Below are 18,293 nucleotides of genomic sequence, written 5' to 3' on the forward strand. Positions count from 1 at the left end.
CTCCTATGAATCCACCTACTTTACCTATCATAGCTCATTTAAATTACGATGCCATCAATAGTAAGACTCATCATTAATACACTTCCCACTGACAAAGAAAAAATGCTACCAGTCGGTGGCACAACACTTAGTTACTGATTATAAGTTGCATCTTGGTGTTTGGAAAAGCAACTGTGGTAGCACTTGGCACTTCTACAGTGTTAAAAAAAAAAAAAAAGTCAATATTTAGACACTGGTAAAATACACAAGAGTAAAAATTTAAGTGTTTCTTTAAAAACTAACCCATACTCACACTTCCTGATTTCAAAACTTACTACAAAGGAACAGTAATCAAGACTGTGGTACTGGTATAGAGAGAGACAAATGGGTGCCAACACCATTCAACGGAAAAATCATCCTTTTAACAAATGGTGCTAGGAAACCCAGATATACACATGTAGAAGAGTGAACCAAGATGGACCCTTATACCTCACATCATATTAACTTGAGACAGATCACAGACCTAAACATAAGAGCTACAACTTTTAAAACTCTTAGAAGAAAACACAGGAATATTTATGACCTTGGATGGTGACAGTCTTAGAATATGATACCAAAGCCCAAGCAACAGCAAAAAAAAAAAGGATAAATTAGTCTTCATCAAAATTAAACACTTTTGTGCTTCACTACCAAGAAAGGGAAAAGACAACCCACAGAATGGGAGAAGTTATTTGCAAATAATGTATGTGATTAGGAGCTAATATCCAGAATATATAAAGAACTCTTACAACTCAACAACAAAAGGACAACCCATAAACAGACTGCACCAGTCTGGTCCAGGGCCATCTTTACCAGCTCTGTATTTGGGGGGAAGATCAGGGGGAGACAGAGGAGGGTGCGCCATCATAAGAGAATGAAAGACTTACTCTAGCTGGACCCACACCAACAAACATCTCCAAAAACTCAGATCCACTAACAGTGATGAAAGGGACGTTGGCTTCTCCAGCTGTGGCCTTAGCTAGCAGTGTTTTCCCAGTGCCTGGAGGACCAGTGAGAATGGCACCCTTCAGATATAAAAAAGGAAAAGTATATTTAGCTAGAATTTCAGAAAAGTAAATTGCATATCCACAAACAATTCTAAGATATAAATCTGTCTATAAACTCTGATGATATAATAAACGTTCCTTAAACAACGATGGCAAAACATTTTTATAACAGTAAGAAGAGGAAGAAAAGGATTAGAGACTACCTTGTTTTAAAGAATGTAGTAAGAATGTAAAATCTTACATACTTTGCTTTAAGATTCTTAGCACTGCTTTTCAGATCTTTAGACTTAAGCTGAATATCTATTAATAAACCAAATGAGGTTGGGGCATCTGGGTGGCTCAGTCAGTTAAGCTTCTGACTCTTGGTTTTGGCACAGGTCATGATCTCATGGTTCATGGGCTGGAGCCCCAAGCTGGGCTCTGTGCTGATGGGATTCTCTCTCTCTCTCTCTCTCTCAATCTCAAAATAAATAAATAAATTTTTAAAAATTTAACAGGTAAGTATAAAAAATAAATAAAATAAGCCAACTGAGGTTTACTTAAATAATTCAAAGAGACACAAACACCACACTCCCAAATTACATTTTGCTTATTTTCTTCCCTTTAAAATTTCACAAATGAAGTAAAAATCTAATGACCAACTATGAATGTAGTTAAAAAGGGAAAATGTGTTTGCTCAGTCTAATTATTCAAGTTGTATAGATGTTTAGGCATGATGTGCACAGATACTACATAAGTCAGAAAATTATAAAATTATCAAATATGACTTTTCATCCACACAGGCATGATATGAAAATCAAGGAAACGATTTCCTTTACAAAGGATTCCTTTAAAGTAAACTTTATTAGTGGATTTTTAAAAATAATTAAACATCTTGGATTCATTTACTTAATGACCAAGCCTGGCCCTGGGAGTATAAGGATCAGTAAGGCCAGCCTGTCACCAGCAGCAGGCATGGGGACTCCTGGGAGGAGGAGGCTAGAATTAGTGCTATCTCTTCTCCACCAAATCCTGTGCCACGAATCTGAGTGCCAGGCCCAGGCAAATGGTCTGTTCAAACCTGCTAAGGGAGGGACAAGCGGGTGACAGCAGGAGGCAACGCGCTCATGTGCACAGTTACTGAGAGATGGGGTATCCGAATCAGACTGGAGGGAGAAGGAAGGCGAATCAGGGAAGGCTTCCAAGGGGAGAGAACACAAATCTTTTCAGGAATATACACACCACATACAAGCAGACACATTGCCACGGAACAACTGACCTGAAAAAACCCTGGAGTAAAGCAGAGACTAATAAGACAGAAGAAGAAAAACAGCTACTTTGTCACAAGTAATCAAACTTCATAAAAGTATAACTTCAGAGAAAAAATTCAAACAATTTTTGGGTTAATACGTTGAAAATAATCTGAACGTTCACTTTTTACCTTTGGGATTTTTGCTCCTAGGTCTTGATACTGCTTTGGGTTTTTCAAGAAATTCACAAATTCCATTATTTCTAGCTTGGCCTCCTCACAGCCAGCCACATCTTTGAACTTCACATCTATCTCATCCTTCAAGACTTTGGCAGTGGTTTCTCCAACACTGAAGAGTCCACCCATCCCCCGGCCTGTCCGGCCAATGCCGGCGGGCCCTCTCCGTATGGTGTACAGTAAGAAAGCGATGATAAGCACCGTGGGCAACATGCTCAGGAGAAACGAGCTAAATAAAAGAAACCACACACAACACTGACATGTTTTTAAGACTGTTACTCTTCGGCTTTTTAAATGTTTGCAAGATACACTTTTTGGTAACTGCTTAGGATATAATTGTAAACGTTTTCTATTTTTGTAAAACCTGAATATTCTAAATGTTTTATTTGAGGCACAAAGACAATCTCAGTGTCTCAATATCACTGACGTAGAATTGCAGAAGATGAGACCAAAGAAAAAACTGTTCTTAACACATATGCTGTCTACTGAGATTTTATTTCTATCCCAGTAATCTCCATTTATGCACGATACAGACCTAGCTGTAATTTACTATCATTATATCTGCATTTCAAAGAAACTTCTTTTGAATTACTTAGAAGTTTTAACATGACCTGGCGTTAGCCTGGGCAGAAATTGCAGTTCTCTTAATTGGAATTTGTCAACTTATTCTAAAGAGATGTCTTCTAAATATCAAACCCTCGCTCAGTTAACGGCAGATCAGTTTCAAAAGCCCTGTACACAATGGTGACAGCAATCTGTTGGTAAGCGCTGCACAGGCCACTCCGTGCAGCTTGTGCAGACTTAGCAGACTGACTCCCAGGGGAGCAATCTTTTGTCCTCCAAGCTCATGCTCTGGAGGGCGCTGCTCAGATAGGACTTAAAGCCTGGAGATACACACTCATATATATGAGTATATCCTCAGATATATACTCATATTGGTTAATATAATGCAAGTTAGCTGAACTTATCCTAAGAAATTAGGATCATAACCTTGTACACGGTTTAGCTCTAAAAAAAAAAAAACAAAAAACCAGGATCTACTTTTTAAGTTTTCATCTTTTACAATTTTTTAAAGGCCCCCACAGCAGGCAGTAAGAACATAGAAAAATTTACCTTTGGTTTATTTCTGGAGGGAGAAAAAAGATACACTGACCATAGATGTTTAAGGAATGGTGCAACCAAACTTTCTGTAATGTTTCAGCAGCAGCTATACAGTTAAATGATTATATGACAGCCCCAGGACCCAAGGGATATAGCACATGTGAAACAATCTTGATAGCTATCTGGATCTAAAAACAGGTAAATTGTAGGTTGACACAACTAAGATGCAAGAAAGTCTCTAAAACAGAGTAATACTACCAGCTCAATTAGCACACTAGCAATTCATTTTTCTTTTTTGCCTGATTTTTTAAAATTTATTTTTGAGAGACAGAGTGAGACAGAGCACAAGTGGAGGAAGGGTAGAGAGAAGGAAACACAATCTGAAGCAGGCTCTAGGCTCCGAGCAAGTGTTCAGCACAAGAGCCCGACGCGGGGCTCAAACCCACGAACCGTGAGATCATGACCTGAGCCAAAGTCAGTCACTTAACCGACTGAGCCACCCAGGTGCCCCTAGCAATCCGTTTTTCTGCTCTTTTATTCAGAAAAATTAAGATTTACTTGTACTTTCACTCTTGAACTGCTAACTCCGTAGCAAGGTACACCTCAATGCGAATGGAGTAACTGCCAGGAAATCTATCTGGGTGTTATACATGGATGAGTACTCAAAGGCCATAGATTTCCTATAGAAACTCAAAGACAAGTGACTCTTGAAATCAATGGGCCCTTCTTGGAGGCCTCAGACTTCTAACTGGTCTTATTAAAGATAAATAACCCCTAAGGGAACAAGCAAGCTCTGACAAGAGAAAAAAGAGTTACTTAAAATTCCTGGAAAACTCTGAAAAATAAATGTAAATGACAGTTAAAAGGTGGCAATGCCATTCTTTAACACAAAGGGGCTCTTTATGCTAAAATCCTACTAAAGGACGTTAATACCCCCAAACTACTGCTTAATCAAAGATAAATACAAATGTGTAGAAAAGCAGTCATGAACAAAAACCAGTAAATTACCAATGACTTAAAAGAAGTCTGGCCCAACTGAGACAGACTTGAGAATGTCGTATGTCACTTGCCATCTGGTGACAGAACACACAGCAACCCACACAGAGCACAGTGAACAGTCTTACCCGTCACTTTCAGCAATGTAGACGACAGGAACCCGATTCTCCCCTTCTATGCCCAATTCCTGCTGTAAAGTTTCCAGATTCCGCTCAAAGGTGTCCACACTGCCAATATTAAACCAGACGTATTGCTATAAAAACACAAAACAAAATATCCTAAGAATGAAGGGGAAACAAAGTTTAATTTACCAGAAGGTTCAACTTTTGATGAATTTTTCAGAAATACTGAAAATTTAGAAAGTGAAAAAAACCCCACAATAATAAAGGACTGGTTTTAATGATGCAGTGATTAAGTTTCACTCAATGAGAGCACCTGGCAATCCTTGCAAATAAGCATTTCTTAAGCAATATTCCTTAGTGGTTCTACAATTATACACTCAAATGAAAAATCTATTAAAAGTCCTTTTCATAAATATGTGTCCTTTTCTGCTTCTTCATTTCCCACGTATTTCTCAGCTATTTCCAAACTGAAAACTAATGTGATGCAGTACTAACAGCCAAAGTTTCCTGAGCACTTACTAAGGGTCAGGCATGGCTCTTAGCCCTTTATATACACTATCTCATTCAATCTTCAGAACCACCCTAAGAAGTAGGTACTATCACCAGAAGTGATACTCAAAATCTGAACGTGAGGAAGGCACCCCACCGCCCAATGAGAACAGAAGCGTCCTTCGCTGTGCCAGCTGTTACTCTTCTATTCACTTGATCAGGTGAGTTACTGAGGCCCTGGGGAGGCACCAATGAAGAATTTGAGGCAATGGCTACTTACCCCCCCACCCCAAAGTATTCCCCTTTGTGCTAGTTGTTTACCGGCTGAGTATCAGCCCTGACTCTTACTGTCCCCATTTTACAGATGAGAAAACTACAGGGGTGACTTCACTTGCCCATGGTTACAAATCTAGTAAGAGGCTGGATCTGCACCCGAGGAGTCTGGCTCCTGAGTCAGTGCTCCTAACCAGCATGTCACACTGCCTCTCTTCTACAACCACACACGTACTTATAACAGCTCACATTTATGGAGTTTTACTAATATGTTAGAACCTGTTCCAAGCCCTATGCAAGTATTAGCCGCATTTTCTAGCACAAAAAGACTCTGTTCCTCCTCTAACCTGTAATCACTTAAAAAAAGTTTTAATCAAAACAATAAATCTATGTCATAAAAACTCAATTCAAAAGTGTGCACAGAAGAGAGTAACATGTCATCCCAAAGTCCTCCCACCAACCAGTGCTACTGAGTGCAGAAGAGCACTCTGGTATTTCTCTCCAAATATCTAAAAACAAAAGATGGAGAGTAGTTTTATAACAGATATATTTTTTCTTAAGTTTCTTTAATAGTATTATCTAACAGTTCTTGGTAAGTTGTTCACTGACAAACCTACAAAATTCCTGCTATTACAAGCCCAAAACAAGTCAATAATAGGTTAGCCACATGTGACTAAGCATTCCCTTACTTAACACCTACTCTCAACTGGACACTGTGCATGACTCAACATCAGACAAATGGGGCAGATAAAGAGGACCAGCAGCATGAGATGTGGGGACAAGATCTAGAGAAGACCCACCAGGGGTGGGTCTCAGCTTTCCAAGTGATTCTTACACACAGTGAAGTTTGAAAACCCCCAATGACATTCAAGATCTCATTTCAGCACTAAGCCTTAAAGCATTATTATTGCCCTTCCCATCTTAGTGATAAAGAAACCCAGGCTTAGGGGAGTTGGCCATATAGCTAGTAAAGAGCAGAGCTGATCTGAAGCCTAGTCTGTCAAACTCCAAAGCCTGTGCTTCTACAGCTAACACTTAAGTAACACTGCTACTCTATAAGTAGCAGGACACCAAAAATCATCTACCCATTTCTGAAAACTCAAAATAAAGTTTTTATTAAGTAGGTATTACATGTTCTCTGGGGAAAACTACAGTAATATAAACATAAAATAAAAAGCATCTGTAACCTCAACATCCAGAAACAAACACGACTAGCAACTTTGATGCCATTCCTTCAAGATTTCATAATAGCCCCTTTACTATCTTGAAATACATGCACAATTTTGAAATTGATATAAAACCTTAACCATAATATAAAGGATAAATAAAAGGAAAGTAATTTATAATAAAATGGTACGAATTTCAATACATAAACGTTTGTGCATGCCAGCACTAGATGTAAAAATTGCCCTCTAGGGAAGAGGACTGTCCTGCCGAGCCACTGCTCCAGCGGCGAGATTAAAGCAAGAGAAATGAGGAGCCCTTATTATTAACCAGGTGCCTAATGTGGGCATTTACTGATTTCCAATTTTCTGCTCTATAAACAATGTTTTGGAGGACATCCTGCATACACATCTTTACATGCATCCTTAAGTATTTCCCTAGAATACAGTCCTAGAAGCAAAACTACTGAGTGTGTGCATACTTTCAAAACTGCTGATATACACACTGCCAAACTGTCCTCTTGAAAGGGAGTGCCAATTTAATTCCCAGCACTAAAACTCTGAGGAATAGTTCTGAGAAAAAAAAAAGGAGCATGGTTATTAACGAACATTTCATCATAAGGCAAAAAGAATGGGAAGTGGGGTAGAAATGAAGACAATTAAAATAACTTACTCCTAGAAGTGACTGAAATACCAAACCCACACAACTTTAGAGACATTCCTCTTTTTGTCGACATGTTTCGGACAGAGATGGTCACCATCAGGTCTAGTTTTCTTTACATGTTGCCCCACCCAGGCAAGGTGACCAGGAAATGGTTACACAAAATCATCTGGAAGGAGGGATGCAACGTGGTAAAGGAGGTCTGACCCTGGGGGAGGGCAGTAAGACAGCAGGACACCAAGGGACTAGAGATGGGCCCCCATGGGGGGATGGGAGGGCTGGGAATCACCTTGGAATCACCTGGGAACCTCATCTGCCCCACTGCTGTCCTCCCCCACAATCCCCTCAACCCAGTCTAGGATATCTGGAATAGAGTTCAAACTGGCTGGACAGGATTTACAAATTAGGAGCACCTGGGTGACTCAGTAGGTTAGGCGTCCAGCTTTGGCTCAGGTCATGATCTCGAGGTGCGTGAGTTTAAGCCCTGTTGGGCTCTGTGCTGACAGCTCAGAGCCCGGAGCCTGCTTCAGATTCTGTGTCTCTTGCCCCTCCCCCGCTCGTGCTCTGTCTCTCCCTCTCTCTCTCTCTCAAGAATAAACATCAAAAAAAATTTAATAAAAAAAATTTTTTAAAGGATATACATATTTTTTTTTGAAATGAGAAACGAAATGGAAATTAAAAGAATAAAATATCACAAAACAGTTGGGAGAGATATGATCAGAACGCTTCTTAAACTGATTTGAAAAAAGCTGTCTCAAGACATACACAATTCAGATTTAACAGTTTTTCCCTAACCAAAACAACTGTTCTCTCAGTCTTGAAAAATTCATACATGATACTAGAATACCGAAAACTGGGATTTCACCATTTCCTAAATGCACAGCAGAACAATTACCAACCAACCCCAAAAAACTGACCAACTTCATAAGGCAACTACGTACGGCAAGCACATTCTCCCCTGTGTGCGTTAGAGAGGCCTGTGAGTGCTGTGCTGCCCGAATCTGGCATAGCTGGTGCACAGAGCTACTGCAATGTGAGGGAATGCTTGCTTTCTGACTCTAAATCTGAAACGTGAATTTACAGCTAATCCACATCAATTAATAAAAATCATTTACCCCATCAACAGGAGTTTTTCCTGGTATAAAAGTCACTCGAACAAAACGCTTGTTGACGACTTCCAGTCTGTCTACCTGGAATTTGAAAAAGTTAATATTCAAACATAAATTTACAGAGAAGACATGAGATATTCTTTTAAGCCCATTAAAATTGCACATGGTATTTTAGATGTACAAAGAACAATGATGAACAACATAAGGAGGCCCCGTTGTTTCCCCTTCTGGCTTGAAAAATAAAACATCACAAATGCTGTTGAAGCCACCAGTCACGCCCTCTTCCCAGAAGTGGACACTCCCCACATTAGGTGCTGACTGTCCCAAAGCCTGTCCTGGTGCCTGTGCCACACAGATGTAACCCTGAACATACACTCACTGTCACCTGCTTTTAGACTTTAAAAATGGTCCTGCTTGGTGTATATTCTTCTACGACTCTTTTTCCCTTCCTGTCGTATTTGTGAGGTTCATCCCTACTGACAGGTCAGATCTGCGGGGTACTCCACTTTGGGAGCACACCCCAAGTTATTTATCCATTCTCCTGACAGACATTTAGGCTGTTTCAAAACGTTCACTATCGTAAGCAATGCTGTCATGAACATTCCTGCAGATAACTTCTTGGGCACATCTTTAAAGGTTTCTCTGAACATGTACCTATAGACAGATCCAGTAAGGCTGGGTTGCAGGGGACACATACTTTACTATTCTATATTATACTATTAATAGTACATTTACTATACTATTATTTACTATTCATTTACTATACATGAAACTGCTCTCCAAAGTGGCTCTCCAATTCACAGTGCACAGCAAAATATTCTATATCCTCACATATTGGTCTACATCCTCACTTGCTAACAGAAGACTTTAATTTTCGCCATTCTATGAGTATAAAATAATATAAACTTGCTTTTTTCTGTAACATCCTAACTACATAGGATTCTTAAGAACACTTTTAAAGACATTCTAAGTTCTTTAACCCTAAGTTCTAGGTTGATCTGGAGCATGAGCCCTTTGGAAGAAGCTTGCTTTCTGCTGCCATTAAATCTGCAATGGCAGGCAGTTTGTGAGGGAGCCCTGGGTAATTCCAGGAGGAGGTGGAACAGGGAACTACCTGTTCCTAAAGCACGTCATCTGGAAAGGACTAAAGTACTCTACCCCCCATAAAACTGCTGGAACAACAGTAGACAGATTCCAAAGAACGACTAGGCCAAAAGGAGATGCCTCTATGGAGAATCTTCCCTGAGGCCCTATCACCACACTTTGAAGGATAGCTGTAGCCCCCTCCACAACCAGACAGGAGTTACTTCTTAGAAGGCAGGCTCCCTAAAACATCTGGGTATTATACATAAATATCATGGCTTCCATGAGAAACATTAACCTCAAAAGTGTGAGTAAGTAATCATTTCCATCCTCACCTTATTGGACAATCTTTAAAAATAACTTTTGTTTTCTATGCTACCAGTAAGTATTACTACCTTACCTTTATTTTATCAATTTCATTGATGAAAAGCCCAACACCAAGAGGTTAAGTAATCTCCCCACAGTGACACAGCAGGCCTAACCTGGTTTCTCACTATCACTTCATCAATTCTAAGGTGGACATTTTTCATAATTTAACATCTGAGAAATTAGGATATGTTTGACAACTGGTATTTTCTAGTTTCACTGGCAGCTTACTAAATTTTTCTTAGGAATGGATAAAATAATGCATCTCACAGGCCACAGCATCTCAAAGATGCTGATGTAGTCTCACTGGGTAAAGCCCAACTGGTAGTGACAAAGGCTCCCAGCAGCCCTGCCTGGGCCCCCACTTAGAGCCCATCCGCTCTCACTTTCAACACTCGGAGTCACTTAGGCACCCAAGTCCAAGCTCATGGGAGATTAAGAGCCGTGGAGTCATAAAGGTGCCGGAGAGGCTGGCACATTCTAGCAGGGGGAAGGCGTGACTGAGGACACACAAGAAAATGAAAGGAGACAGAGGACAGCCAGAGCAAGGTGAAAGCTAGGTTCTAGTAGAAGTGAAAGAAAAGGATTTTGTGGTAAATGGGGGGACAGCTGGGCCAAAACAAATAGGGTTCTTCATTGCAATACTTTACAGCATTAAAAAAAAAAATCAAGATGAAAACAGTAACTTTACAATGGACAAGCTGGCTAACTTAGTTGACTGTTACTTTGTTGGCCCAATCTACTGAATTTCACCTTTTGAACCACTATAAACCACCAATCCAATAAAATACTTACTACTCCTTTGGAAAGATAGTTATTGACAAAGTCCTTCCAAGTGATTTCTCTCCCGGAGCTCTTGAACAGGAAGTAAAACATGACTCCACCCCAAAACAGAGCAGTCCAGAGAAAGTACATCCGGAATTCCTTGTCATCCCATGGAAAATCACCCTGGGCAAAGAAGGAGACAGTCTCTGTGAAGAATGAAAGGTCACAATAGGATCTATGCTATATTGGACACAAATCCCTCCCAACCTCTCCTGGGGCCGCTCCAGATCCTCCAAATTAACACACAGCCTGGAATCAAACCTTCTGGAATCTGGACCACCAGTGAGAATCATCTTTCTTGCCACCTCGTTTTCCACTGCCACCAACTCCTCCTCCGGAAGGGCGCGGGGTAGCAGCTGGCTTTGATTCTGTTCATAAACAGAGAGCACATACCGCAGCACAGCAGCATTTTACATCTCTCCACAAAGTTTTCATTAATGCAGCTTAACAAAAGACTTACTGCAAAAGTTCTAGCAATAACTTGTTAATCTTTTTTCATTAAGAAGTATCTAGAACCAACTATTAACAGCTGTGACCTCGTTGTCGTGTTATATGATTAGAAATAAATGTAGGCTTTTTCTTTCTGGGAATCAGAAATAAGAAACCCGTTAGCACCCCTTGTCACAGCTTCTCATCAACCAGCAATTCTGGAATCAGCCTGTTTTGTCATGGTGTCCCGACCACATTCGTTGTTGTATTCAAAGTTTGGATGAGTTTGAAGGAAATACTGTTTTCACTCTGTTGTAACTAACATACATGTCTTTGATGTTACTATAAAATAAGGAGGCAAAGTTTCAAAGGGCACACACTAAGGGTTAGATTCATTATTTGACAGTTACACCAGGTCCTTGTAAGGCAATCCAATCCTGTACCTCAACTAGATTTAAACCAAGCATAAAAGTCACTGGGCACAGAATAGCTATATTCCCGGGAAACCAAAGCATCAGTTTTGTTGCTATTATGGTTTTAGAACAAGTTTTGACCTTGACTGAGGAATCACAAGTATATCTAGGACTGGAATCCACGTTTTTTCAAATGACCTTGACACCTTAAGATTTTACTTAATTTCTTTATGCTCCTGCCAAGTAGGAACAATAAAATGTGAATAACACCACCTTCCTTAGTATCAAAAATGAGAGTGTCCATAGTCTCTGAAAAAAATCAAAACATTATACAAATCTAAAAAAAAAAAAAAAGACTTCCTGCAAAACAGCTTATGGCAACCGATCATTCTGCCATGAGGAAGAAAAGAGACTAAGAGCATTCAAGGAGGCTTGCCAGTGCTTTCCACACGTGATCCGCGATACCTGCACAATATACCAACAACCAGGTAAGTATACGACTATACCCGTTTTACAGATGAAAAGGTGTAGCTTAAGGAACTTGGTAAGTAACTGGATGCAGTGTTAAGTGACACTGAGGAGTGACAGAGCTGTGACTGGAATACAGGTAAATGAATTCCTGAGTTCCCAGTTGAAAGCACAAGGTAGGTGCTCCCTTTTCCCACTCCCATGAAGTGAACACTGTTAACAGTGTTTCTTTCTTCTGTAGGCAAGGCGTGATTTTGATAACTGACTAAAAAAAAAAAAAAAACACACACACACACACACACACACAAAAAACCCTACCTTACCCACATGAAATTAGTTTCCCAGAATCTGAAATTAGTCACTGTTAAGGGTTGAACAGTGCCCCCTGCCCCCCCAATTCACATGTCAGGAGTCCTAGCCCATTGTGATCTTATTTGGAAATAGGGTCTTCACAAAAAAAAATTGTTTAAGTTTAAAATGAGGTCCTATGGGTGAGTCCTAATACAATATAACTGGTATTCTTATAGAAAGAGTAAATTTGGACACAGACCTACACAGGGAGAAGGTGGTGCCAAAAGACACAGGAAGAAGACAGTCATCTATAAACCAAGGAGAAAGGTCTGGAACAGATCCTTCCCTCATGGCCCTCAGAAGAAATCAACCCTGCTGACACACGGACTTTGGGCCTCCAGCCTCCAGAACTGTGAGGCATTCGTTTGTTAATCATGGCACCCAGGTGTGGTAGCCTGTTACAGCAGCCCTGGGAAGCTAACACCTTTCTCCCCACCCCCACATCCTCTCAAAGAATCACAAATACTACTCTAACACCTTCACCTACCACAAAGCGACCCCTCCATTGTGTAGGATGGGAGGCTGACATATTCATCCCCCATGATGCATACAAGGAGTTTCTGCACCAGTCCTAAGTGAGGCAGGGCCTGAGAGAGAAAGCCCTACCTGTAATGAGGCACAGCACTAGGAAACAGAGTCAAGTGCGTTTCTGAAGTTGTTTGACAACATCCCCTACTATTCCGGGACAAAGGAGCACCTATACAAAAGGTACCCAACTGGTTGTAGTTTAAAAACGGACCTACTATCATTACTCTGCCCCAAACCAAGATAAAAAGACTGCCCACCACACCCCTGGGAAACACTGCACAAACTGCCCATGTCACCAAAGCTCCAATCAGACCACACTTGCGCTTCTCCCTTCTCTTGGCCTCGCTTTCACTCCTTGCATTTTTTGAGTATCTATTTGTTTCTCCAACTAGATCCAAGTTCATTTCAAAACGAGGGCTGAGGGGTGCCTGGGTGGTGCAGTCGGTTAAGCGTCCGACTTCAGCCAGGTCACGATCTCGCGGTCCATGAGTTTGAGCCCCGCGTCGGGCTCTGGGCTGATGGCTCAGAGCCTGGAGCCTGTTTCCGATTCTGTGGCTCCCTCTTTCTCTGCCCCTCGCCCATTCATGCTCTGTCTCTCTCTGTCCCAAAAATAAATAAACGTTGAAAAAAAAAATTTTTTTTTAAATAAATAAATAAATAAATAAATAAAAACAAGGGCTGAATTACATTTTTCCCTAAAAACAAAGATGCCAGCTGAAATGTGCCAGGCATTGTGCTAAATGCTATCACATGTGGGAAATGGGGACAGGAGTCTCAGGGCCTACATAGTCCCACCCCCAGCCACCAAAAACACTGAACCACACCAAAATATGTATCAGATAAATTGCATGTATTAGATTTCTAAGATTTTTCTCAATGATTTAGGTTACATGTCAAATATATTTACCAAGCATGATATAACAGATACTAACCACTCAATATCTCTAAGGTGACCTTAAATTAATTCGATTTAAAAAATGACAAGAAAATATGAACAGAAAATTAAGGTGAAATGAAACACAGGGTCTGTAGAATTTTGTACGTACTTGTAACCTCTCACTTCAGAACTGCCTTAAGAGAACACGTGCTTTGTTCGGTAAAAATTATCATCCAACATCATATACTAGAAAACAGTAAGTTCAAACATAGTCTTTTTAAAAGGTACCTTTTTTTTCTCCCACAACTTCTTTAGTTTCACTAGCTTTTTTCCCATTTTTTCCATTAGGAAAGTATTTTTCAAATCCTGTTAGAAAAGAAAAAAAAATACACACCCTCAAACTAAAACTCATTAGGTTTTATGTATGCGTGTTCATTTTTAAAGCTGATACATCATTAAAAAGTATAAGCTATAACTGCAACATTTCTTGTGTAGGAGTAAGTCAAGGTCTAAATAATACAGTTCAAAAAACAGAGGTGTTAAAGAAAAAAGCCTGATTTGCAAGCCAATTTCATTACCTACAAAAGTGTTATAATCAAAGGGGATACATTTTCATCACTGCAATCAGACAAAAGGAAGTAGGGGTCGGATTACTGGAGGAGACGGAAGTTCAGAGTCAACCCGAAATAACAACTATGCATCTATTTAGTAAACACCTGCTGCCAGCACATCTTTAACAAGAATGCAGAACATTATGATCCCACCTAAGTGTGCTTACCTTTTGGAGGTCGAGAACAGAATCTTTGATAAGCAGCAATTACATCTGTCAAGAGAGAATTTCTGCTGGTTGTTGCTTGGGTTGTAGCATATCGACAAAGCTGCAGCATAACATATAAATAAAAGCATAAAGGTTATATCAAAATAAAAAAGTTTAGAAGAACTTCCTTTCCTACTATCACAAATATCCTAAATTCAAAAACATTGAATTAAATGTTTCTCCCTTCAATGGGTGGTTACAGACTAGCACAGCCATCACCCCCATTTAAAGAAAGGACTAGGGTTGCCTGGAACTCCGCCACTCTATTCCAGTAACCAAACCAAGAGACATTAATTATGATCCAGAAGACAAGAATACTTCAAAATCATGCCTAAGTTAGAATTGTGGCCCCATTACTATTCTCTGCCAACACATTCACTTTGGCATTGTTTACTTAATTTGTAGCACTCAAAAGACAAACTGACACAGAAATCTGCTCCTTCATGCTGTCCCGTGGGCAGCAGGGTCTATAAAACTGCAAGACATTCACCTGAAATTACAGAACAGTGTGGCTTGTAAATATAATACTAAATTCCTCCTAGTTCCAGGAGAAGGAAGTTACAGTCCCACATCACTGATAATCCTTACTCTAGTTAACATTTGCTAAAGATATTCGATATACTGTCATCCTGGTGAGAACGCTGGTGATACAAAGTCCCATTACAGATACATCTCTGCCTTAATAACATATGTTGCTAAAACGTTACTTTTTAAAGTAAGGTCTAGGTAAATCAAAGTATAACATAAACATACTGAACAAGCTCCCTATTAAATTTTTAGGCACACAATTAAAAGCAAGGTTCATTGAGGGGATACATCCAAATCTGGCAATGAAAAACTTCAAGTAATCCTATCCCTTTGCAAAGTGAAACTTCATCACCAGTTTTTGGGAGGACGAACTTCTAAATACAGATGAAAATGTTTAAAGTGAAGTTCATCTGTATTAGCATCCACCAGCATTGCTGCCTCTATGGTCTGATGAGGAAAACACAACATCGGAAAGCCACTTCACATCCACTAGGATGACTATGATCAAAAAGACAGTAAGAAGAGTTGGTGAGAATGTGGACAATGTGGAGAGCAGAGCCCTCGTGCACTGTTGCTGGGAATGCGGAGCGGTACAGCCACTCTGGAAAAGTTCAGCATTCTCAAAACATTAAATGCAAAGTTACCAGATGATCCAGTCAGTCCACTCCTACCCAAGAAAATGGAAAACATATGTCCACACAAAACCTTGTACATGAACGTTCACAGCAGCATTATTCACTAGAGCCAAAAAGTAGAAACCCAAACGACAATGAACAGATACATGTGACACACTAAAAAAATGAAATATTCAGCCATAAAAAGGAATGAAGCACTGATACATGCTACCACATGGATAAACCTTGAAAACATTAAGTTAATAAGTTAAAGACACTGGACACAAATGGCCACATAGTATATGATTCCACTCATATGAAGTGTCCATGATAGGCAATCTATAGAAGCTGTAGATTAGCAGTTGCTGAGGGCTGGAGGAATGAATGGTTGGGGAAAAATGGAGAGTGGCTCTAATTGGTTACAGGCTTTGGGGTGATGAAACGTTCTGGAATTAGTAGCGATGGTTGTATAACCATGTGAATATACTGAAGACCACTAAGTTGTACACTTTAAAACGATTAATTCTATTGGATGTGAATAACAAAATGTCAATAATTAAAGAATCAGCTGATTTTACTTCAGATTAAAATACAATTCTACACAGCAAAATAAGACAGAAACACTGACAATGATCTTGGTTGACAGCAATGCTGGTCTGACAGAATTTGGAGCTTCTGTTGTGTTAGCCCTCCCCGACCCCTGGGAACACTTGGCCTATGAAACAACCACTAATAACAAATAATAACGTATCATAAACGAATAAAGTTTTCCAATACCAAATCCATTAAGGGTATAGATTAAAATGGTTTGTTAGTCAAGATGGACAAGGCAGCAAGTCACACTGATTCACTGAGCCATCTACTCTAGGCCACGCACTGCTAAGTGGTGCGGAGTCCCCAGTGGGGCAGGTTGGGCAGGGTTGGAGGTCAGAAGCAATCCTTACCTCCAGGAAGCTCAGAAGTGTAAGGGAGAGTATGGGGACAAATCTATCACAGGATGGTATAATACACGTAACAATACAAAACCTCTAGGTATATACAACAGAGGTAGGTAGCACAGAAGAGGAAGTGATTACATGTTCAAGGGACCTAAGGATGTTACAAGTAGTGATATCTAGGTCTGGAATTTGAAGGAACCATAATCACCAGGCAGACGGTGTCACAATTTTTAATTCTGTTAAAGCTGGAAATCTGAATTTTTTGACTGATGATCTTTAACACATCTGGTAGGAACTTCAGTTACGCATCTACTATAGGAGAAAACGACTAGTTCCCAGGGATGCTACCATGAGGATCAAATGTAATAACGCATGTAAAAAGCACTGTTAAAATCGTATGATGATACCTAAATTCAAATGATCATTTCCAATTACTCTGAAGCTTTTTGAGAGTAAGGGCTCATCATCACCTTATCAAGTAGGTCTTTATGTCACCATAAAGTACAGAATTGGACACAAGGTATGTACTCCATAAATACTTATTGGCCAGTAAACCGCCTTCAGGCTCTGTCATCAAATCGTGTTGACCTGGAATACCTCTAGCAATAATCCTATAACTACTTTTAATGCTGCTGAAGTTATTTTCTCTACAGGCACCATCAATGAAACTTTTCTCTGCTTATCTAATCCAAGCTCATTCAAAGGATAATATTAAAAAAAAATATCAACTCACAAGATTTAAGTTCAGAGCACCTCATTTTAGAGGATTATCTTTTATGTTTGACATTAGGAGCACTTTTTAGCTGCTTTATCATCAGTCTTATTTCTCTGAGCATAAAACCTGAGAATGGACATCTCACATCAAAGTCTTCCCCAAGAAAACTGTGAGAATCGTTCTTGTCTCTGACCTTTAACAGCAGCACAAACCTAAAGGACAAAGTCCTTTCAGACTCCCTTGCAGGTAGCACAAGAATGCCCCAATGTCCCCAGGGAATGTGTCACAGATTCCCCAATCAGCTATTGCTATCAGCACAGGGGACTTCCTTATACCTCAGCGTGGAAGACGCACAGGACAACAGTGCCACTCAAAAGAGAAAGGGCCCAGACAAGATTCCTGACATAAAAACTGCAAACTCACAAGGCAGATCCCTACCTGCTCATTACAGGTCTGAGTCCAGTATTTACTAGGGACAAAAGGAGACGGCAAGATACTATGGCAAAATGGATGTAATGCAGGAAACATGAGGCCTAGTGCAGGGCAGCAGGGAGTAAGAAAGAAATTAAGATACCCAAGACAGGCAACAAAGCTTCGAAGAGTAAAAATCATGAATGCAGGTACTATTAATATGCGCTTTTAAATGGAGAGGCTGAAAGTGGTTCCTCAAGGGCATCTGGCTAGTAAGTGGCAGGTTCCTGTGACTGTCTCCAGGGCCTTAACCACCATGCTCTTTTGCCCCCATGCTCCAAGTAACCAATGCAAGGCTGGTCTCTAAAAAACTGGCAGACAGCAAGAAACCGTCACTGAAATAGCTGATATCACCTACCCATTACATGAACCTCTACTTGACAGATTACAGCCACGGTCCTGTGACAACACAATATCGACACTCCAGAAAACGGTATTACCATAGCCCATACGTGTGAAGCCCTGT

The 18,293-nt window shown here is 40.1% G+C and overlaps 1 protein-coding gene across 1 annotated transcript in view; it reads right to left on the bottom strand.

The window, feature by feature from the left end:
* The window catches only part of AFG3L2 (AFG3 like matrix AAA peptidase subunit 2), a 36,058-nt gene extending 21,412 nt beyond the window's left edge, over positions 1-14,646 (bottom strand). The window contains exons 1-8 of the mRNA XM_040479438.1: positions 14,523-14,646; positions 14,033-14,110; positions 10,940-11,046; positions 10,649-10,801; positions 8,411-8,485; positions 4,716-4,840; positions 2,446-2,719; positions 906-1,043 (exon numbers count right to left, since the gene is read on the bottom strand). Of these exons, the coding sequence (XP_040335372.1) occupies positions 906-1,043; positions 2,446-2,719; positions 4,716-4,840; positions 8,411-8,485; positions 10,649-10,801; positions 10,940-11,046; positions 14,033-14,110; positions 14,523-14,631 (1,059 nt within the window). The 5' untranslated portion in view covers positions 14,632-14,646. The remainder of the gene's footprint in view (positions 1-905; positions 1,044-2,445; positions 2,720-4,715; positions 4,841-8,410; positions 8,486-10,648; positions 10,802-10,939; positions 11,047-14,032; positions 14,111-14,522) is intronic.
* Positions 14,647-18,293: the final 3,647 nt, after the last annotated feature.

Source organism: Herpailurus yagouaroundi, unplaced genomic scaffold, assembly GCF_014898765.1.
Source record: "Herpailurus yagouaroundi ecotype Mexico unplaced genomic scaffold, PumYag 142, whole genome shotgun sequence".
In the NCBI taxonomy this organism is placed as follows: Eukaryota; Metazoa; Chordata; class Mammalia; order Carnivora; family Felidae; genus Herpailurus; species Herpailurus yagouaroundi.